Source organism: Oncorhynchus masou, chromosome 6 (assembly GCF_036934945.1).
Source record: "Oncorhynchus masou masou isolate Uvic2021 chromosome 6, UVic_Omas_1.1, whole genome shotgun sequence".
Lineage (NCBI taxonomy): Eukaryota > Metazoa > Chordata > Actinopteri > Salmoniformes > Salmonidae > Oncorhynchus > Oncorhynchus masou.
In genome coordinates, this window is record NC_088217.1 from 33,464,670 (window position 1) to 33,488,997 (window position 24,328).

A 24,328-nucleotide genomic window follows, 5' to 3' on the forward strand; every position below is an offset into this window, starting at 1 on the left:
ATCACAATGTATTTTGTGTGTATTACACAACTTTCTTTCTTTATAACGCATTTGTTTGTGTACATTACACAAATTCCAATTTGTTGTTGCTAACATTAGCTAGGTGGCTAACATTAGTTAGGATAGCTAGGTGGCTAACGTTAACTAGGCTAGGGGTTAAGATTAAGGTTAGGGTTTAAGGTTAGGGTAAGGTTTAGGGGTTAAGGTTATGGTTAGGTAACATGCTAGCTAAGTAGTTAAAGGGTTAAGTTTAAGGTTAGGAGTTAGGTTAAAGGGTTAAGGTTAGGATTATGGGGAAGGGTTAGGTAACATGCTAAGTAGTTGCACAGTAGCTAACAAGTAGTAAGTAGTGGCAAAGTTGCTAATTAGCGAAAATGCTAACATTTTCCATGATTCGAACATACAACCTTCCGGTTCACCACATTCGTGTTGACAGCCTACCCATCCTCCCAGACCAACCTCCCTCCTATTGTTTCTGTCTTAAGTTACCTACTGTCTTCATCTATGATTGAAATTCACTGTATAGAAAATTGTGTCCTGCCCATGAAAAATGTGCAGTTTTATAGCTAATCTCATACTATTTTACACGTTTTGCCATGAAGCTGAGAGACAATGTTGCGGTTTTACAGCTCAAAGATTCTTAAAAGATGGGACAATATCAAATATTGTGTTAATATTAACAACATTTGAAACATATATTTTGATAGACCAAAGCATTAGCTATCAAACCAACCTCCTAATTATATATTTTTTCTCATATAATGCAATTACAATAACTGAATTTATGTCAACTCCGTCACACAATAAAAGGCATTTCATTTCTACAATTATTATTTAAAGTCACAGAGGGCTTTTGCAAGAAACTACATACAATCATGTGCAACCTCAGATTTGTCCTTTTTGTAAATGTATATATGATCTTTTGTTTAAGATTTTTTTTCTTCTCTGTAATACTACTAGCCACAGAGCAATTTGGCTTTAACCAGCCCAGATAGTTTCCCAATCTCTAAACTTCATAACTAGCTACCAAGAAGACATTTAAGGCTATCAATCAAGTTTGAGTAGCTAGCTTGCCTAACTTTATTAGCTGGCATGCCTACTGGCAAGGTTAGTAGACTTAAGAAAAGCAAGCAATTACTAAATGTACTGACTCACGTTGCGTTCAACCTTTACCTAGATTCAAGCAAAAAACACAGGTCAGGAGGATACAGACAGCTCAAGAGGTATACTTAGACATGCAGAAAATTAAAAATATATTTTTTATATAGAATTAAGCATAGCGATTATGGCTCTAGATTGCAGGAAAAAAACAATTGACGACCCCACAGCCATCCTGACATACTTTGTGCCCCTTAGATTGCATGATGCACCTGCAATTTGTGTGTATTTGGCGCGCTACAGTTAGGCCCTAAAGCTTATGCTTAGGCTATCCACTAATGCCAGACAAAAATAATGGAAAAAAAACTCAACGTAGCCTATAGACATGAATTGCACAATAATTATACATTCATGTTCTTTTATGTATTGTTTCTCTTTATTCAAGCGACCCGTCACCCAACCGCCCTTCAGCCACACAATATTTCATGACCCTAAGCCCCCCCCGCCCACGGGTTATAAGTCATTGGTTTCTGACCCTGTTATCACACCCCACATATTTCCAAAGAGATTTGGTTTGACTTTGGAGCCAATTCATCTCTAACCAGTAAGTATGGCTGATCTAAACAGCCCTGTGAAAAAGGTAAATTTGTCACATATTTCCATGGCTACTGTCTGTAGTAGGTAAACTTTAGGACTACATCTCTCCATTTGTGAGGATCCATGTGTAGTGTTATGCTGTCGAGTAAGTAGGTGTACTGTAGATAAGGGTTTTGCCTGGCTATAAGTGAACATAACCATGTGTAACTGTATGCTGAGTAACACAGGGCTCTATAGGGGTAATAGTAGTCCTGTCCTCTTTCTCTTTAGACTGGGAAGACCCCTTTACCATGGTTGTCTGAGAGCAGGGCCCTACCTTAAGTAGGTCACAAAAGTGGATCCCATCTTTCTGTGTGTGTGTCTATCTGTGTGTGTGTACAGTTGAAGTCGGAAGTTTACATACAATTTGGGGCATTGTTCATTTGGAAGTCCCATTAGCAACCAAGCTTTAACTTCCTGACTGATGTCTTGAGATGTTGCTTCAATATATCCACCTACTTTTCCTGCCATCTATTTTGTGAAGTGCACTAGTCCCTCCTGCAGCAAAGCACCCCCACAACATGATGCTGCCACCCCCGTGCTTCACGGTTGGGACGGTGTTCTTCAGCTTGCAAACCTCCCCTTTTTTCCTCCAAACATAACGATGGTCATTTTGGCCAAACAGTTCTATTTTTGTTTCATCTATTTGAATTAAAGGGCTTCCTAAAGATACAGTGAGCTCCAAAGTATTGGGACAGTGACACGTTTGGTTGTTTTGGCTCTGCACTCCTGCAAGTATATTATTGCATCAAATTCACTTATGTGCATTAAAGTAGAAAAATGTAAAGTATTGGGTCCCATATTCATAACACGCAATGACTACATCATGCTTGGGAAATTTGTGGATGCTACCATGATTACGGATTATCCTTAATGAATCGTGAATAATGATGAGTAAGAAAGTTACACACACACACACAAATATCATACCCCCAAGACATGCTAACCTCTCACCATTACAATAAAAGGGGAGGTTAGCATTTTTGGGCTGGGGACTACAACTGACTCAATACATTATTTACCATGAATTTCTATTGGGCACATTATAATTTGAAACACAACCAAAACAAACAGCAAATGCATCCAACAATTTGTAGAGTCACAAGCGTGATGTAGTCATTGCCTGCTAAGAATATGGGACCAAATATTTAACTTTTTACTTCTTTAATACACATATAAGTGTATTTGTCCCAATACCTGCTACACTTGTGAGTAACACATTTTGGTTTATTTCATACTGTCATTTACAATGTTTTTCCCCGAATTTTGTCATTGTATTTTGTTTGGAGCGCTTCATGTGAGCAATGAGGATGTGTCTGTTTTCTCTGTCCTCTTAAATGTTGATTCAGCGTGCGCACCTGAGCATGCACAGAAGTAGGCTAACTAGCCTGCTGCGAGCAAATGTATGAAAGAACCCATTTGGCGTTGTCTGATTTCTTATTGACTTAACTCACCACCACTAATAAGCTGAGATTCTCAGTCATTTTTTCTTCATCTCACACAGTAACACGGAACCCAAACCTGCTGCGCATGCTCCATTGTGCATAAATGTATTTTGTCCCCCTACACCAAACTCGATCACGACACGCAGGTTAAAATATCAAAACAAACTCTGAACCAATTACATTATTTTGGGGAGAGGTCGAAAAGCATTAAACATGTATGGCAATTTAGCTTGTACTTGCTAGCTAATTTGTCCTAGTTAGCTAGCTTGCTGTTGCTAGCTAATTTGTCCTGGGATATAAACATTGAGTTGTTATTTTACCTGAAATGCACAAGGTCATCTACTCCAACAATTAATCCACACATAAAACGGCCAACCAAATCGTTTCTAGTCATCTCTCCTCCTTACAGGCTTTTTTTTATCTTGGACCTTATATGGTGATTGGCATCTACACTTTCATAGTATTACCACAACAACCGGCAAAACATTTAGTCTTTCAATACACCACGTGGGTATTACCAATGAGGAGATGGGAGAGGCAGAACTTGCAACGTGATCTGCGTCAGTAAGAGAAAGGATTTCTATTTCAGCCCTTGGCATTGCAGACGCTAGTTGGCGGGCGAGAGCAGTGCAGGTGCAATAATTGAATAACATGGATTTCTAAATTTATTTTGCGACGCTCACACACGTGACGTATCCGGTCTGGTCAGCATGTAAGTCAACGAAGTCAGTTTTTTCAAATAAAATCCATTGTGAATAAAATCATTCCTCACAGTAGGCTAGGCTATTTGAAAAATATTTCCAACACTCTCCCCCTTGATAATCACCAGGCCTTAGTATAAAAGAGCAAAATGCCATGCTCTGAGGATCCCATATATCCAGTGGAAACGTCATAAAATACATGAACACATTTCCCTTTGGGCAAAAACAGATGTGTATGTCCCGAGCTCACTGGAATAGGCTAGCTGCTACAATGTTACAAGTTCGCAATGGGACAGCTTCGGGCCAGACTCTCATGTATAGGCTACAGACATTGGGCTGGACGCTCACTCAGTTGATTGATTTAATACAGTGTTGCACTTCACTAGCGATAGCTCAAGTCAAGACAGATACAAAGGGAGGCAGACAGGTGAATGTGATTGAAAGAACCTGCATTTTCAGCGTCTATTTTTATTTGTTGGCTTTATGTATTTTTACTTAGTTGTCAAGGAAGTTATAGGCCTACTGCTACATTGGCCTAGGGCTAGGCTATCTCTTCATTCCATGCTCTTATTTCTTTAGCCATTCAACCTCCATTGCTCACAGGAAGCAAACGGAGGAGGTGCTCTGTCTCAAAAGCCAGGGACCTGTAAGAAATAGGCATAACCTTGGGAGCAAAAGCTGCATTAGGACATAACAAACTCCAAACAGGAATGCTGTACTGATAGTGTGTGGAGATCTCCAACGCGCTTGGCCGATGCCAAGGCCATGAGCAGGGCATTATTGTAGGAAAGGATGTTCAGCACCACAGACTCCAGTGGTTCAAACGAAGGCTTACACAGAACATCCAGGACCAAAGCCAGGTCCCAGGTTGGTGACATAGGCTTAGACACTGGTCTGAGCCACCAGATTCAACAACAGACCCTCCTGACGGACACTATCTACGGTGGCCTGAATCAAGTCCACTGGAGGAAACGCATAGAGCTGGGTCCGAGGCCACTGACATGCCAAAGCATCCTTTCCCAACAGAGTGCCCAGTTCCGCCATTGAGAAGAACAGACAACAATGCACGTTTTGTCACAATGAGTGAAGATCTATGTCAGCCCTGGCTAACTGGTCCCATATCTAGACAACCACCAGTCTCCACTCCGTAGAGATATGACCCCCCCCCCCCCCGGGAAAGTAGATCCGCACCCACGTAGAGAGATCCAGGAAGATGCATCACCCATAAGAGCAGATAATGGGCCAGGTTCAGCAAAGAGAGAAACCCCATCCCTACTGACTGTTTATGTGCACCACCACTGTCCTGTTATCAGACCTTACAAGGAGCCAAAGCCCTTAGGCACGACAGGGATACCATGAGCAACCGATGTCAGTGGCGAGATGCATCAGCCACAAGCGAAAATGCACCGAGTTCCCCAACTGAAACTGTGCCAGACATAGCTGGAATGTAACCCTCTTTGTTGCGACAAAAATGCATGCTTCAGAACCAAGTTCAGAACAAGTCCCAGATGCTGAGCTAGAGTCAAACAGCTTTTCTTGTGATTCATTATGAACCCCAGAGGCTGAATACGGAAAACCAGCGTGGCAGTGTGGAGCTCCACCTGTTCCCTCAATTACAGCCAATCGTCCAAATAAGCCCCACTGGTGCGAAATCCGCTTCCACCACCATAGAAAAGTAATGACAGGGAAACTAAGCTTCCTGAAGCATTGGGTTTTTTCAGACAATTGCGTTGAAATAGGTTAATTACTCCAGGCTTTGATCAGCACAGTGTACACTAGTGGCACCTGCTGGTCAAAAGTATTTAGAGCAGCCACATGGTTATAGATGCTGTCCCACTGATACCAAACCAATCAGATGGTTGTTCAAGGAAATTAAGCTTTGGACGTCATTGATCACGTGCTTCCGATAAAATGATACAGTCATCGGCACACTGCTTCAAAGTACACTGCTTAGCGATTTTGACACGTATCTCGGAGCTCCAGCATCAAACGTAACATAACTGTAGAAAAGGTGCAAGGATTAGGGACAACCCAAAAGGCAGGACCAGAAACTTGTAGGCCACACCCTCAAAATGAAACCTCATCTGTGGGGAGGCTGTATAAATGATCCTCTTAAGGATCCGCCCCTTTTTTTAAATATGCGCCTACAATGACATACCCAAATCTAACTGCCTGTAGCTCAGGATCTGAAGCAAGGATATGCATATTCATGGTACCATTTGAAAGGAATCACTTTGAAGTTTGTGGAAATGTTAAAGGAATGTAGGAGAATATAAAACATTAGATCTAGTAAAAGATAATACAAGGAAAAAAACAACCTTTTTTGTGCCATCATCTTTAAAATGCAAGAGAAAGGCCATCATGTATTATGCCAGCCCAGGTGCAATTTAGATTTTGGCCACTAGATGACAGAAGTGTGTGTGCAAAGTTTTAGACTGATCGAAATGAACCATTGTATTTCTGTTCAAAATGTTGCAAGACTGTGCACTCTCCTCAGACAATAACATGGTATTCTTTCACTGTAATAGCTACTGTAAATTGGACAGTGCAGCAGTTGGATTAACAAGAATTTAAGCTTTCTGCCAATATCAGATATATCCAGGGAATTTCTTGTTACTTGCAACCTTGTGCTATTCACATTAGCCAACATTAGCTCAACTGTCCCTCAGGGGACCCACCAATTCTGAAGATGACTAAATGAAAAAGCACATCCTTCAGATCTATGGACGTGAACCAATCTTTGGTCAGGTTGGATGGGGAGCGTTGTTGCACAGCTGTTTTGAGGTCTGTCCAGAGCTGTTTGATTTGGTTCAAGTCTAGGGTCTGGCTGAGTCACTCAAGGACATTCAGAGACTTGTCCCGAAGCCAATCCTGCGTTGTCTTGACTGTGTGCTTAGGGTCTCCTTCCAGACTCATATCAAACATCTCCAATCGAAAATCAAATCCAGAATCGGCTTTCTATTCCGCAACAAAGCCTCCTTCACTCATGCCGCCAAACTTACCCTAGTAAAACTGACTATCCTACCGATCCTCGACTTCGGCGACGTCATCTACAAAATAGCTTCCAACACTCTACTCAGCAAACTGGATGCAGTTTATCACAGTGCCATCCGTTTTGTCACTAAAGCACCTTATACCACCCACCACTGCGACTTGTATGCTCTAGTAGGCTGGCCCTCGCTCCATATTCGTCGCCAGACCCACTGGTTCCAGGTCATCTACAAGTCCATGCTAGGTAAAGCTCCGCCTTATCTCAGTTCACTGGTCACGGTGGCAACACCCACCCGTAGCACGCGCTCCAGCAAGTGTATCTCACTGATCATCCCTAAAGCCAACACCTCATTTGGCCGCCTTTCGTTCCAGTTCTCTGCTGCCTGTGACTGGAACAAATTGCAGAAATCGCTGAAGTTGGAGACTTTTATCTCCCTCACCAACTTCAAACATCTGCTATCTGAGCAGCTAACCGATCGCTGCAGCTGTACATAGCCTTATCGGTAAATAGCCCACCCAATTATACCTACCTCATCTCCATACTGTTTTTATTTATTTACTTTTCTGCTCTTTTGCACATCAATATCTCGACCTGTATATGACCATCTGATCATTTATCACTCCAGTGTTAATCTGCAAAATTGTAATTATTTGCCTACCTCCTCATGCCTTTTGCACACAATGTATATAGACCCTTTTTTTCTACTGTGTTATTGACTTGTTTACGGTTTACTCAATGTGTAACTCTGTGTTGTCTGTTCACACTGCTATGCTTTATCTTGGCCAGGTCGCAGTTGCAAATGAGAACTTGTTCTCAACTAGCCTACCTGGTTAAATAAAGGTGAAATAAAAAATACATTTAAAAAAGGGTTGTTTTCCTGTGCGAAGGTGGACCTTCGCCCCAGTCTGTGCAGCTTTTCATCAAGGATTTCTCTGTACTTTGCTCCGTCATCTTTCCCTCGATTCTCACTAGTCTCCCAGTCGCTGAAAAAATGTCCCCACAACATGATGTTGCCACCACCATCCTTCAACGTAGGGATGGTGCCAGGTTTCCTCCAGACATGACACTTGAAATTAAGGCCAAAGAGTTCAATATTGGTTTCATCAGACCAGAGAATCTTGTTTCTCATGTTCTGAGAGTCCTTTAGGTGCCTTTTGGCAAACTCTAAGCAGGCTGTCATGCGCATTTTACTGAAGAGTGGCATCTGTTTGGCCATTCTACCATAAAGGCCTGATTGTTGGAGTCCTGCAGAGATGGTTGTACTTCTGGAAGGTTCTCCCATCTTCACAGAGGAACTCTGGAGCTCTGTCAGAGTGACCATCGGGTTCTTGGTCTCCTCCTTGACCAAGTCCCTTTTCCGAATGCTCAGTTTGGCCGGGCAGCCAGCTCTAGGAAGAGTCTTGGTGGTTCCAAACTTCTTTTATTTAAGAATGATGGAGGTCACTCTGTTTGAATATACCAAAATGAATGTATGTGTAAAAAAACATTGTATTCTAGCTCCATCATGATGATGCAGTGGACTAATTTCATGGATAGAAAACAGAAGATTGTAGGTTTGAATCTCACTGATGTCGTGTCACAATAAAAAATAAATGTGTTTGCATGATTAAAGCCCAAGGAAATTAATTTCCATGTGTCCTATCTGTGATTGGAGTAAAAAAAAGTTAACCGAAAATAAGATAGCAGTGTTATTAAAAGTCGTATTGAAATATTTAGTAAAAGTTAAGGAAGTTTAAAAGAAACTCAAAATAACCTACAGTTTCCATTCTCAGAGCGTTAATACAACTTCACAGGAAAACTTTCAAGGAACCAGAGTAAAACGTTATCAGAACCTCCCTGCAACCTAAAAATAAAAGTTCCCTGAAAAGATGAAATCTCCACTTTAAAAAAACATTCAGTTTTAACGGTCAGGAAACGTATGGCTTCATTCCCACAACCAATGTGAAACCAAAACATTCATTTCCACAACTTCCAAGAAACCAAATGTGCTAGCTGGGTATAAATTAAAAGTGACCAGTACCAGAGAAATGACCATGTTATTAACAGTGTAACCGCCAATGTGGTGTCTCCTAAAAATGGCTATGTCAGACTTCTACAGAAGATCTGTCTCAGCTTATCTCTGGGCCACTGATACCCCATTTCTATGATTACAGCTTAAATCAATATGCTGGCGGTACATAGTTAGGAGTCTGGGAGGTGGCCAAAGTGGCAGCAAAGAGCCACAAAGAGCTTAAACCACTGCTAAGATCAGCAGAACAAAATCAAACGTTAATGTTGGGGCTTCCTAATCAGAGCAGTGTGTTTGAGATCATACTCTTTTCCATAGTCTAAAGGCTTCGTTAATGGAATTCATTCTGTGGTGTGAGTGAGTGACAGCAATTGTATTAGCCCACTAATGCTAATTTAGGAGTACAGGAAACAATGGTTAGGATAGAATGGGTGATAGGGGCTGGCTTTGGCTGTCATGATTTACATCAGCTGCTTTTCCATCACTACAAGACAGACTTACAGACAGAGTGTCTGAGTCAGCTTGCTCTTGCTGACGATGTGTTTTCTCAAGGCCTCATTCGTCTCCCAAGAAAACTCTTCATTCTTGTCTTCCTCTCTCTCCTCTCAAACTATTTTACTGTGTGTTCGTCCCTCCACCTCCTGCCTCTCAATTCCTCTCACTCTTTCTCACTCCTTTTCCCCTTTGTACCTCTTCCTTTCCTCATTTTCACTGTCATTGCAATGTCTCACTGGAATCCAAATATACAGTGGGGTCAGCCAGTGTATACCATTCTGTAAACACCAACTCCTTACCCCCTGAGAGAGAAGACAGGGTGGGCCGGGCTCAACCCAGCACGGCATGAGTTTAAAACTCATATCCACACTCTCTTTGAGGACATATACAGTATGTGTTAACATAAACCTCCTCCAATATGTTTACCCCTTTCTCCCTGCAGACCCACTCCACACTCTTGTTCCTCCTCTTCCTGCCTCTCTCTCAGTGATGATATCACATCGGCAGGCTGACTCGATGGCTGTGTCATCTGTCGCGTGTGGACTATTTTAGGACGTCTAATCAACATCTCTCTCCATAGCTTAGTTAAGAATGCCCCCCCCCCCCACACACACACACAGTAGATAAACAGTGTCCGAGCCAAAGTATCTTGTTCTTTCTGTTTCTTTCTTTGTACTGTAAAGTGAGTTTCCACCTGTGGATTTGTTGATTAAACGTGGTTTATTTCGGCCCGACATGTGACTCCCTATGCTACAATGATATAAATACTATCTGCTTAAAATAGATCATTTAAGCACATTTTTGTGAGGTGGTAAGGCAATATCCACATGAGAGCTCTGTGTGGGTTAGAATGCAGTAAATGGCCTGGTTGCTGTGGTATTAAAGCTGGTACTGGGAAATTGAGTACTGTTAATACATTAGTCTATAAATTCAAGGTATTCTAAGGAAGTAACCAATAGAAAAACCTGTGCTTAAATCAAGTTGGACTAAATTACCTCAATAACTGAATAACTAAAACCTCTCTCTCTGTCTCCCCTGTAGAGTCGTACTCTGTGGCCGGCAGTGAGGGCAGCATCACTCCATCCGTAGGCTCTGTGGCCAACCAGGCCTCTGGCATCTCCAGCCCCTGCTCGCCCTCCTCCCCTGGGGAGTCACGGCACTCCGTCAGTGCCCTGAAGAAGTGGCTCACCAACCCCATCCGCAAGCTGAGCGTGGGGGGAGGAGGAGGAGTGAAAGGAGGAGGGGGATGCAAGGATGACAGGCAGGTTCACAGGCTGGATGGGAAGCATCCCTCTCCCCTCCTCCCTAACGGCCAAGCCCTTGGAAGGCCTCTGGAGCAGGGGGAGAACTACACAATCCTCCCCTGCACTGATGTGGACTTGGTGAGGCATTACACTCTACTATAGCCTTGGAATCCACACAGAGGTTTTTATAAAAGATTGTGATAACATCACTTCAGGACAAACCCCTGACTCCAATATGAATGCCCAAGTAACGTGAATAGATTACGTGTGTATGTGTGTGTGTATGTGTGCATGCGTGTATGTGTGTTATATTGTGTATGTTGTGTGTTGTGCAGGGGAATGACGGCCTGGTGAGTCCAGCGATGTACTCTCCAACACACCCTCTCTGTCACAGCTACCTATCTGACCTACTACAGGACAGGGATACACACAGTCTGGTAAGGATTACACACATACACACACAAACAGAGCAGACAGAGGACACAGCAGCCTTTTGTACCCCCCACATTGATTCGGTACCGGTAACCCCTGTACACGGTGCCTTCGGAAAGTATTCAGACACCTTGACTTTTTCCATATTTTGTTACTGTACGTTACAGCCTTACCCTCTTTTTTTCTTCTTCTTATCAATCTACAAACAAAACTGCATAATGACAAAGCAGAAACAGGTTTCTAGAAATGTTTGCTAATTTATTAAAAATAAAAAACTGAAATATCACATTTACATAAGTATTCAGACCCTTTACTCAGCACATTGTTGAAGCACCTTTGGCAGTGATTACGGCCATGAGTCTTCTTGGGTATGACGCTACAAGCTTGGCACAACTGTATTTGGGGAGTTTCTCCTATTCTTCTCTGCAGATCCTCTCAAGCTCTGTCAGGTTGGATGGGAGCGTCACTGCACAGCTATTTTCAGGTTTCTCCAGAGATGTTCGATTGGGTTTAAGTCCAGGCTCTGACTGGGCCACTCAAGGACATTCAGAGATTTGTCCCAAAGCCACTCCTGTGTCGTCTTGGCTGTGAGCTTAGGGTCGCTGTCCTGTTGGAAGGTGAACTTTCACCCCAGTCTGAGGTCCTGAGCACTCTGGAGCCCTCAATCCTGTCGTTGAAAAACATCCCCACAGCATGATGCTGCCACCACCATGCTTCACCATAGGGATGGTGCCAGGTTTCCTCCAGATGTGATGCCTGGCATTCAGGCCAAAGAGTTCAATCTTTGTTTAATCAGACCAGATAATCTTGTTTCTCATGGTCTGAGAGTCTTTAGGTGCCTTTTGGCAAACTCCAAGCTGGCTGTCATGTGTCTTTTACTACTGAAGAGTGGCTTCCATCTGGCCACTAAACCATAAAGGCCTGATTGGTGGAGTGCTGCAGAGATAGTTGTCCTTCTGGAAGGTTCTCCCATCTCCACAGAGGAACTCTGGAGCTCTGTCAGAGTGACCATCGGGTTCTTGATCACCTCCCTGACCAAGGCCCTTCTCCCCCAATTGCTCAATATGGCTCGGAGGCCAGCTCTCGGAAGAGTCTTGGTGGTTCCAAACTTCTTCCATTTAAGAATGATGGAGGCCACTGTGCTCTTGGGGACCTTCAATGCTGCAGAAATGTTTTGGTACAATTCCCCAGCTCTGTGCCACGACGCAATCCTGTCTCGGAGCTCTACGGACAATTCCTTCAACCTCGTGGCTTGGTTTTTGCTCTGACATGCACTGTCAACTGTGGGAACAGGTGTGTTTCTTTCCAAATCATGTCCAATCAATTGAATTTACCACAGCTGGACTCCAATCAAGTTGTAGAAACATCTCAAGGATGATCAATGGAAACAGGATGCACCTGAGCTCAATTTAGAGTCTCATAGCAATCGGTCTGAATACTTATGTAAATAAGGTATGTGTTTTCTGTTTTTTTATACATTTGTAACAACCTGTTTTTGCTTTGTCATTATGGGGTATTGTGTGTAGATTGCTGATGATTCTTAAAAATATACATATTTTAGAATAAGGCTGTGACGTAACAAAATGTGGAAAAGGTCAATGGGTCTGAATTCTTTCCGAAGGCACTGTTATTGCAATTTTATTGCATTCCTTTAAAAAATATATTTTTTGATTTTAGTTTATTTATTAAATATTTTCTTATCTCTTCATGAAACTCCATTCTTGGTATGTAAAGGCTTGTAAATAAGCATTTCACGGGAAGGTCTACACTTGTTGTTTTCGGCACGTGACAAATACAATTTGATTTGATTGTTAGAGCTCTGTACACAAAGGCTGATTCTGTGGAGATTTAGAGAACAAAGAGATATTACAGCTGTCAGAGCATTCATTTCCCTGTTAGTCAAACACTGGCACTGAGCCTGAAACAACTCCCTTTAAAACCCGTATCAATATTCAATAAGGAGAGAGTGGGGGGAGGTGGCGAAAGAGAGAGAGAGAGAGAGAGAGAGAGAGAGAGAGAGAGAGAGAGAGAGAGAGAGAGAGAGAGAATCCTGAACAACAGAGAAAGCGGAGGAGAGTTAACCATAAATAGATGTTAGGTCAGAAAATATCAAGTCTCTCCTCATGTAACCTGAGATACCGCTGTTGCTGGGCAACCGCTTATTGGTTAATGCAAAAACCCTGGTAATTAGGACATTAACATTCAAACAGAGCACATAAGCAATGCTAGAGTCATCAAACAAACCAGAGGAGTATGCTAAATTAGTATAGCTAATGTTTATAAAACATAACAGTTTCCCCCTGCAAATACATAGTCACTGGGAATGCTGTACAGTATATTCAGTGTACAGTGTCTGGCAGTAACTCCAATTCACCCAAACATTACCTTCAAAGAACAACTTTGCCTTATCAGTTATTATACGCACATGCACACAAAAACACACACACACGCTCTCGCCCTCAAACAATCAGGAAAAACTCTCACCACTTTAAATCTAAAGAACCTTTAAGAAAGCCCTTGCTCAGTGGGATCAATCCTGTGGGATTTTCCAGGCTGCATCTGGAAGTGATCAAGCAGCGAGGCAGCAGATCAGCCCCGGACAGCCTACTGCGTCCACAGACTCACTGGGGAGCTGAAAACAGGGTCAGGGCTGGGGGTGGAGGGCTGGGTAGAGGGGGGTTAGTAGAGTAGAGGTCCGGGGAAGACTAAGAAGTGGGTGTTAGAGAAAGAGCTACAGGGATGCTGGATATAACATGGTTAGGGAGCAGAGGTAGGGGTAGAGAGGGGTTGAGGGAGACGTGGGTAATGGGGGAAAGAAGAGAAACCAGAGGAGGCTGTCAAGGGGAGGGAATAGGGAGGTAGAGGGGGACTGGAGGTCAGAACAGGGTCTTTGGGTGAGGCTCGGTCAGGCTTAGAGAGACTGGAGAATTTACGGGAAGGAAGAAGAGGAAATGGGGGGGGGGCCTTGAGGAAGTGCTAGAGGGAATGGCCAAGCTGGAAATGTTCTCACTCCCTCCCCCTCCTAACTCTTACTGAAACTCCAGCCTTTACACCCCATGACACATTCTAACCACTGACGCTCTCCATGAGGGTCAATAAATGTGTAAGTCTTTAGGACTCTTATCAAAGCTCTGCCGTTGCCTTTTACCTCCCCTCCACGGTCAGAAGAGATGACCCTGAGCTGAACTGCCATGAATAGGCTACCTCACTAGGTCCATCAGGAGCTCTGCCATCCCTTTAACATAGCTTAGGTACTGGTGAATAGACATACTGTCTGTGGGCTGCCTGGCGGTGGTAACAGGATACGAGGAAGAATGAGGCAGACGTGCTGTGGCTATCAGCACCCATTTGAGCGGTGGGTTGAGCGATGGTACAGATAAATACAAGGCTGGCTGAAGTCTTAGAAAGAGAAGATTACATTGTTATTCCTATTAAGAGATTAACCTGTATTTGAGGTGAAGACTTATTTATTCTTTGAAATATTACTCTCTTGCCATTTCAGCCTGCTATCACCTAGGCAAGAAAGAGAGAAAGGAAAAGAGATGGAAAAGTGCTTATTGCTATCAGAGTACAGAGGGTGTGGACTAAGTGTCACGGCAGGCAGTTTTTTTTCAGAGGGGATAAGTTGTGAGCAGTCTCCCTCCTGGAACAGCCTACAGGATGCTGGAGTTGTCCTGAGTAGTCTCCCTCTTGGAACAGCCTACAGGGTGCTGGAGTTGTCCTGAGTAGTCTCCCTCTTGGAACAGCCTACAGGGTGCTGGCCTTGTCCTGAGGAGTCTCCCTACTTCCTCCCTCTCCTTCCCATGGACGTCTGCTTCCTGGATTAGGAGCTACCAGCCATAGGTCCAATTCATGAACTGTCTGTCGGGCCTGGACTCTATGCTCTCTTTGTATAGCAGACATATGCTTACAGTCAACAGACCTGGAGTGAATACATGTATGAACTCATCTCTCCACCCTCTTCTTTCAGAGCCATCATTATTCCACTATTCTCCCAGAAGAAGAAGATGGCTCCTCCCTGATTGATGACTCGACCAGCCAATGGTCAGCCACCATGGACAGTGAGGAGGACAGGAGGAGTGCCTTAGAGAAGAGCATGTAGGTGGTTGTGACCTCCGCGTGAACCCACAATGTGTCCAGTCTTATGGTCCCGATCCCATGAATGGACTGTCAGTTTTCCACCACAGTATAATGCAGCATCTACGTGCTCCTGGTGCTGCAGTCATTAAGTCCCATTGTCCCAAATGGCAGTCCGTTCCCTAAGGGCCCTGGTCAAAAGTAGTGTACTATACAGGGAATATGGTTCCAGTTGGGATGTAATTCTGTATGCTGTGTCCTGATGAGAGCTAACGGTGTGGTGGAAGTGCTGGCTCCACTCTGGGAGAACCCCATCCCTCACTGTGATGAGAGAAGACACTGTTTAATGGCTGCCCTTTATTACTACAGCCAACTCATCTCTCTCTCTCTCGCTCTCAGATATGTGCTGACAGAGCTGATAGAGACAGAGAAGTTGTATGTGGACGACCTGGGCCTCATAGTAGAGGTGTGTGACAAATCGATCATGTGACATTTTTTATGCTGACCCCCCTATCAGTTATTTTTGATATAAAGTACCTAGTCTGAAAAAATACTATTTTTTCTGTTATGCCATAGATGTTATGCTATTGTCTCTACCATATTAGACAATGATGACTATAGCCAGATGCCCTCCTGTGAAGTAGCAGTATTTCCTGTCCTGAGGTAGGATGTGTGTGTCTTCTACTTTGCCCAGGGCTACATGGCCAGCATGGCCACTCAAGGGATTCCAGAGGACATGAAGGGCAAAGACAAGATTGTGTTCGGGAACATCCACCAGATCTATGACTGGCATAAAGAGTAGGTCTCACGCTCTTGGCTAAATGTGTGTGAATGTGAATACTGAGCGCTGTTTATGTGAAGAGCGTATGTGTGAGAGCTCACTGAGACTGGAGCATGTTCATCAGCACGTATCATATAAGTCTGATGCTCTCACACTGAATCCACATGGCTGTCAGATATTTCCTGGGTGTGTGTGTGGTCTCGGGAAAACCTGTCGGATCTGTTTCTCTCGATCTTTCTGTGTGTATCTGTTTCCATGTGTATAGTTGTGTGTGTGTGTGTGTGTGTGTATCTGTGTGTCTCTTCCCCTCTGCCTGTGTGTGTGTAGATGAGTGTATATTGGTGTTCAACCCTCCCCTCTGCTCTGTGTGTCACAGCTATCTCCTGGGGGAGCTGGAGAAGTGTGTGTCAGAGCCCGACAGACTGGCCCAACTCTTCATCAAGCATGTGAGTCTGTGTGTGTGTGTGTGTGCAAATGAGTGTTTGTGTTTGCATAAGTGTAACTCTTTGTTTGCGGACACACCATGACAACCTAGCTCCTTACATGGTCTTTGATTCTGTTTTCTTGTATTTGGAATGAAGTTCCAGGGTGTCCCTCTGTGTGTCTGGTAAGAAGTCTTGGTGTCTTCAGAGTACTGACTGTTTACTGTCCCTGTCTCTGGCTCACTGCCATCCAGATGTGTCTTGATCGTTCAGGCTGCCTGGAGGAGACGAGAGGTGAAAGCCAGTAGAATAATAATAAGTGCAGGCATAATTGTCCTACAGGGCTTTGTACTGTGCTACGGTCAGCTAACAGGTCTAGTTACAAAGAGCCAGTGTTCAAACGCCAGGCTGTTTGTGAAACTGCAGAAACAAATGAGCCATAATGACAGATAAATGACATTCAAAGCAAATAAACAGCTGTGTTTGTACTTAGTGCACACACACAAATGTGTGCACACACACAAACAGCTGGGTTTGTGTGTGAAGGTCGGGCTCTCACAGAAAAAAATTTAGGCCGAGTGAGAAAAGCAAAACCATGGCAGGAGATCGTCCATGCACACATACACACATTATCTTCTATAGACACATGCACATACTCTCTCTTTCGCTCTCCCACTTCCCTGTCTCTCTTTTGCTCCCTCTCTGTTCCTTCATTAGTCCAGCATGTTTAATTAAGCAAGAGTGAATTAAAGGATTCTTCCCAAGCTGCCGGAACCATTTAATAAGGCAAAGTTCCTGCTCCTATTAAACACATTTCAAAAGGGCCTGGAGGGGAAGGAGAACTGAGTCAAACTTAGAGGAATAAGAGGGTTAGAGCATCCACAATGGCGGAGACATTTAGCCTACACACACACACACACACACACTAGCTCTCTCACACACAGGGACCACAGGCGCCACCCTCTGGTAAAGCTCTCATCATCTCTGTGTTTGTTTTTGGACCTCTAGGAGCGGCGTCTCCACATGTACGTAGTGTACTGTCAGAACAAGCCCAAGTCAGAGCACATTGTCTCAGAGTATATCGAGACCTACTTCGAGGTGAGTGACTCTTCACAGTACAACGACAAGGATAGTTTAAGAGCAGTTGAATCCCACTCAGGCATCATTCTAGCCTAATTCCTCTTATTTCTCTAACTCTGGTTTGGGTTGTTTGTATCTTAAGTGCTAATTCTATGTCTCTATGTCTGACTGACCAAAACCTGCCCTTTGTTCTGTATGTCTTCCAACTGGGCACAGACATCATTTCAACTTCTAGTTTTGATTTACATTTGGTTGAGTTGTCAACTTGAATTCAATGTGAAATCAACAAAAAATATGTTTTCTGAAAATCCAATCAGTTTTCCATGTTGATTCAACATCACATACATTTGTCAAAATGGCATTCAAACAACGTTGATTCAATCATTTTTTGTTCAGTGGGTTCTGTCTGGCTGACCCAAAGATGCCCTTAGTTATGCCTGTGTCCTATGAGGAGCTAACCTGTCTGGTTCTGTAGGAGCTGAGGCAGCAGCTGGGCCACAGACTACAACTCAATGACCTGCTCATCAAACCAGTACAGAGGATCATGAAATATCAACTACTGCTCAAGGTGTGTGTTTGCATCTGCATGTGTACTTGTTTAAGCGCGTCTGCCTGTGTGCGTATACGTGTATTTGAAATCCCTCTGGAATATGGAAAATAACTGGTATAATTAGCATGATGTCATCTAGCCCTAGCTGATTTGAGTCATCGTGAAATGGAGCTGTATTGAATGACTTGTCACTGGAAGAGATGGAGAGAAAGGCAGGAAGAAAGAAAAATTGTGAGTGACTGGAGAATAAGCAGCCTGCCCCCCAGCATTGTGGGAGCTTTTACTGTGATTTAGAGATGAATGTTGAAAGCTTTTGTCCCAAGAGTCCCAAGTCCTCTTATCAGCTCACTAATCTCACAGTGGATAATATGTCGCTGTAACGGTTTTCTATATGCGAAGGAGAGTCGGACCAAAATGCAGCGTGGCTATTGTGATTCATGTTTAATGAAACAAAGTAAACACGAATCAAATACAAAAACAACAAACGTAATGTGAAAACCGAAAACAGCCTATACTGGTGCAAAGTAACACAGAACAGGAACAAGGATAATCACCCACGAAACACTCAAAGAATATGGCTGCCTAAATATGGTTCCCAATCAGAGACAACGATAAACACCTGCCTCTGATTGAGAACCACTTCAGACAGCCATAGACTAACCTAGAAAACCCCACTAAGCTACAATCCCAATACCTGTGAAAAAACCCCAAGACAAAACACACCACATACAAAAACCCATGGCACACCCTGGCCTGACCAAATAGATAAAGAAAACACAAAATACTAAGACCGGGGCGTGACAGAACCCCCCCCCCCCCAAGGTGCGGACTCCCGACCGCACACCAAAACCCATAGGGGAGGGTCCGGGTGGGCGACTGTCCACGGTGGCTGCTCCGGCGCGGGACGTGGACCCCACTCTAACAAAGTCTTATTCCATCTTCCTCGCGTCCTTAGATAGGCGACCCTCGCCGCCGACCTTGGCCTAGCAGTCCTCACCAAGGACCCCACTGGACTGAGGGGTAGCTCGGCACTGAGGGGTAGCTCGGCACTGAGGGGTAGCTCGGCACTGAGAGGAAGCTCAGGCAGGTAGTTGGCTCTGGCAGATCTTGGCTGGCTGGTGGTTCTGGCAGATCCTGGCTGACTGGCGGATCTGGAAGACTCTGGCTGATGGCGGATCCCGGCTGACTGGCGGTTCTGGAAGATCCTGGCTGACTGGCGGATCCTGGCGGATCTGGAAGATCCTGGCGGATCCTGGCTGACTGGCGGTTCTGGCTGCTCCATGCTGACTGGCGGCTCTGGCTGCTCCATGCTGACTGACAGCTCTGGCAGATCCATGCTGACTGGCAGCTCTGGCTGCTTCTTGCAGACTGGCAGCTCTGGCTGCTCCATGCAGACTGGCAGCTCTGGCTGCTCCATGCAGACTGGCGGCTTCTTGCAGACTGGCAGCTCTGGCGGCTTCTTGCAGACTGGCGGCTTCTTGCAGACTGGCAGCTCTGGCTGCTCCATGCAGACTGGCAGCTCTGGCTGCTCCATGCAGACTGGCGGCTTCTTGCAGACTGGCAGCTCTGGCAGCTTCTTGCAGACTGGCGGCTTCTTGCAGACTGGCAGCTCTGGCGGCTTCTTGCAGACTGGCAGCTCTGCAAATCCCCGACACGCTCCGTCGGGCGAATTCCATGCCTAAAGCACCAACACAGCAACTCCCTCATAACTCTCTCCTCCAATTTCCCCATTAACTTCTTGAGTCGAGCAATCCCGGATCCGGGATTCTATTTATAGCCTCAAGCTCATTAGCATAACGCAACGTTAACTATTCATGAAAATCGCAAATGAAATGAAATAAATATATTTGCTCTCAAGCTTAGACTTTTGTTAACAACACTGTCATCTCAGATTTTCAAAATATGCTTTTCAACCATAGCTAAACAAGCATTTGTGTAAGAGTGTTGATAACTAGCATAGCTATAAGCCTAGAATTCAGCCAGCAACATTTTCACAAAAACCAGAAAATCATTCAAATAAAATCATTTACCTTTGAAGAACTTCAGATGTTTTCAATGAGGAGACTCTCAGATAGCAAATGTTCAGTTTTTCAAAAAAATATTATTTGTGTAGGACAAATCGCTCCGTTTTGTTCACGTTTGGCTATGAAAAAAACCTGTATCCAGTTATAGCCTCAAGCTCATTAGCATAACGTAACGTTAACTATTTATGAAAATCGCAAATGAAATGAAATGAATGTGCTAGCTCTCAAGCTTAGCCTTTTCTTAACAACACTGTCATCTCAGATTTTCAAAATATGCTTTTGAACCATAGCAAAACAAGCATTTGTGATAGCTAGCGTAGCATTTAGCATAGCATTTAGCGGGCAACATTTGCACAAAAACCAGAAAAGGATTAAAATAAAATCATTTACCTTTGAAGAACTTAGGATGTTTTCAATGAGGAGACTCAGTTACATAGCAAATGTTCAGTTTTTCCTGAAAGATTCTTTGTACATCACGTTTGGGTACCAAAAAAACCCGAAAATTCAGTCATCAAAACGGCGAACTGTTTTCCAAATTAACTCCATAATATCGACTGAAACACGGCAAATGCTGTTTAGAATCAATCCTCAATGTGTTTCTCACATATCTCTTCATTGATATATGTTCATGGTAGCCTCCTTTCTCCGGTGAATCGCTTGGAAAAAGACGTGCAGTTGAAGATGACGCACCAATTTCGACGGAGGACACCGGGCGGACACCTGGCAAATGTAGTCTCTTATGGTCAATCTTCCAATGATATGCCTACAAATACGTCACAATGCTGCAGACACCTTGGGGAAACGATAGATAGGGCAGGCTCATTCCTGTCGCATTCACAGCCATATAAGGAGACAATGAAAAACAGAGCCTCAAAAATCCTGCTCATTTCCTGGTTGCAGTTTCATCTTGGTTTTGCCTGTAGCTTCTGTTCTGGGGCACTCACAGACAATATCTTTGCAGTTCTGGAAACCTCAGAGTGTTTTAATTCCAAAGCTATCAATTATATGCATAGTCGAGCATCTTTTTGTGACAAAATATTGCGCTTAAAACGGGCACGTCTTTTTATCCAAAAATGAAATAGCGCCCCCATAGATTTAACAGGTTAACTCCTTCACAGTCTCTGCTTCGCTCACCTCCAACACCGGCTCTGGTTCTGGTCTCCTCCTTGGCTCCTCACGATAAACAGGGGGAGTTGGCTCAGGTCTGACTCCTGACTCTGCCACACTCTCCCTGTCCCTCCCCCCAATACATTTTTGGGGCTGACTCTCGGGCTTCCTTCCACGCCGCCGTGCTTGTTTCTCCAACTCCATTCTCCTGTAACCCTCTTCGCACTGTTCCAGCGAATCCCAGGTGGGCTCCGGCACTCTCCCTGGGTCGACCGCCCACCTGTCTATTTCCTCCCAAGTCGTATACTCCAGACTTCGTAACTCCTGCTGCCGCTGCCTGTCACCATGCCGCTTGGTCCTGTTGTGGTGGGTGATTCTGTAACAGTTTTCTATATGCGAAGGAGAGTCGGACCAAAATGCAGCGTGGCTATTGTGATTCATGTTTAATGAAACAAAGTAAACACGAATCAAATACAAAAACAACAAACGTAATGTGAAAACCGAAAACAGCCTATACTGGTGCAAAGTAACACAGAACAGGAACAAGGACAATCACCCACGAAACACTCAAAGAATATGGCTGCCTAAATATGGTTCCCAATCAGAGACAACGATAAACACCTGCCTCTGATTGAGAACCACTTCAGACAGCCATAGACTAACCTAGAAAACCCCACTAAGCTACAATCCCAATACCTGTGAAAAAACCCCAAGACAAAACACACCACATACAAAAACCCATGTCACACCCTGGCCTGACCAAATAGATAAAGAAAACACAAAATACTAAGACCGGGCGTGACAGTCGCTCTTTTATGATGAAACACAAGATACAGTACAGTCCCATTTTGTTCAGAAATCACTCTGAAACATTCAGTAACTATTCTCTGATTGGATCCCTCAGGACTTCCTGAAGTACTACACCAAAGCAGGAAGGGATACCTCAGAGCTGGAGGTGAGAGTTCTCCCAAAACCATGGTACAAACAGTCATGGTCAAAACATTTCCAATAATTTCTTGTGATATTACTGTGAACTGCACACAGAGTTCTCTCATGTACACAGCTCTGTTGGAGAACGAGAAAAAAAAATACTGTTTTAAGTTGCAAACAATAATTGTCTATCCCACAACATCTTTCTCTCCATCTCCACCCCTCTTCTCTCACCCACAGAGAGCGGTGGAGGTGACGTGTTTCGTGCCCAAGCGCTGTAATGATATGATGAATGTGGGCAGGCTGCAGGGCTTTGAGGTGAGATAGACACCAAACGCTGTTCTCCATGTGATGTTGTGTTTTCTAGCACAGTTGGCAAGCATGTATGAGATTACTGAAAACAGGTGGAAACCATTTTGATTATATCACTTGTCAAACAAAAACATTATACATGATGAGTACAAAAAGTATGTAAATGTATTCACTCACTACTTTAAGTTGCTCTGGATAAGTGTCCGCTAAATGACTCAAATGAGTGTTTTTCTTTCTATCTTATGGGGGTCTCTCTCTCAGGGGAAGATCACAGCCCAGGGGAAGCTGCTCCAGCAGGACACCTTTACAGTCTGTGAGCAGGACAGCAGCTTCCTGACCCGCGCCAAGGAGAGGCGTGTCTTCCTGTTTGAACAGCTGGTCATTATCAGTGAGCCAATCGACAGGAAAAAGGGCTTCTCTCTGCCAGGGTACACCTTTAAAAACAGCATCAAGGTGAGAATGGCGGAGTACTGTGTGTGTTTGTGTTTCTGTGCGTGTGTGTGTGTGTATGTGACCCTTGTGCCTCACCTCTCTACTGCAGCTCAGTTGTCTGGGTGTGGAGGACCACTGTGAGGAGGACCCATGTCGTCTGGTCCTGACGTCCCGCGGGCCTGATGGGAGCGTGACACGCTTCGTCCTCCAGGCATCGTCCCCTGAGACGCGAAGGGCCTGGGTCAACGACGTGGTCCAGATCCTGGAGACACAGAGGAACTTCCTCAACGGTACTGCTGCTGACAGCTGGACCCAGGGCCACATACATCATGTGTTCCAAATGACATCCTATTCCCTATTTAGTGTACTACTTTTTACTCTGATGTTTACACACACAAGTATACAAAACATTTCCTTGACAGACTGACCAGGTGAATCCAGGTAAAAGCTATGATCCCTTATTGATGTCACTTGTTAAATCCACTTCAATCAGTATAGATGAAGGTGAAGAGACGGGTTAAAGGATTTTTAAGCCTGGAGACAAGTGAGACATGGATTGTGTATGTGTACCATTCAGAGTGAATGGGCAAGAAAAACGATTGAAGTGCCTTTGAACGGGGTGTGGTAGTAGGTGGCAGGCGTACTGGTTTGAGTGTGTCAAGAACTGCAACGCTGCTTGGTTTTTCACACTCAACAGTTTCCCGTGTGTATCAATAATGGTCAACCACCCAAAGGACATCAAGCAAACTTGACACAACTGTGGGAAGCATTGGAGTCAATACAGGCCAGCATCCCTGTGGAACCCTTTCGGCACCTTGTAGAGTCCATGCCCCAATGAATTGAGGCTGTTCTGAGGGCAAAAGGGGTGCAGCTCAATATTAGGAAGGTGTTCCTACTGTTTTGTAAACTCAGTGTATGTTTGAAAATATGATGAAACATTTCAGGATATTTTTAAGCTGTGTTAATTAAGTATTTACAATAGGGGAGCAACACTGTAAATTGATTGATTCTGCCATATGGATACATTTATAGATGCTCAATAAACAAATAAATAGTACCATTGGTTAAGCATCAACTGCATGATTGGGTCTCACTTTTTCTCCCTACAACTTACCTCCTGTCCTTCCTCATCTTCTGTGGTCCATAGCTCTCCAGTCTCCTATAGAGTACCAGCGAAGGGAGTCGAACAGCCTGGGACGAGCCATGAGGGCACCCGTGGCAACAACCTCTGGCCTGCGACCCCACTCCTCGGCCTCCATTGACCGCCACCGGCTACCTTACCTGCACTCCTACAACACCTCTCTGCCCTCCCTGCACCTGCCCAGCCAGGGACCCACTGCAGACACACAGGTAGGCACTAATAAAACCCCATTCCCTACATAGTAGGGAACTGGAGCCCTATTGAATAGGGTGCCATTTGGGATGCTGACCACAGAATGTGAAGATACAATAGTTTTAGTAGCTACTGGTAAGAATACATTTAATCTAATTACCTAATTATTTATCGCTCTCTATTTCTCTCTCTGTCTGTCTTCCTCTTATTCACCCCTCCTTTTTCCTCT

At 44.3% G+C, this 24,328-nt stretch overlaps 1 protein-coding gene across 1 annotated transcript in view; it reads left to right on the forward strand.

Annotated features, from left to right (window-relative positions):
• Positions 1-24,328, forward strand: part of LOC135541937 (rho guanine nucleotide exchange factor 25-like) — a 44,851-nt gene that overhangs the window by 17,202 nt on the left and 3,321 nt on the right. The window contains exons 2-14 of the mRNA XM_064968445.1: positions 10,417-10,757; positions 10,955-11,056; positions 15,022-15,149; positions 15,528-15,594; positions 15,823-15,926; positions 16,286-16,355; positions 17,340-17,429; positions 17,887-17,979; positions 21,997-22,047; positions 22,263-22,340; positions 22,596-22,787; positions 22,876-23,056; positions 23,914-24,116. Coding sequence (XP_064824517.1) covers positions 10,417-10,757; positions 10,955-11,056; positions 15,022-15,149; positions 15,528-15,594; positions 15,823-15,926; positions 16,286-16,355; positions 17,340-17,429; positions 17,887-17,979; positions 21,997-22,047; positions 22,263-22,340; positions 22,596-22,787; positions 22,876-23,056; positions 23,914-24,116 — 1,700 coding nt within the window. The remainder of the gene's footprint in view (positions 1-10,416; positions 10,758-10,954; positions 11,057-15,021; positions 15,150-15,527; positions 15,595-15,822; positions 15,927-16,285; positions 16,356-17,339; positions 17,430-17,886; positions 17,980-21,996; positions 22,048-22,262; positions 22,341-22,595; positions 22,788-22,875; positions 23,057-23,913; positions 24,117-24,328) is intronic.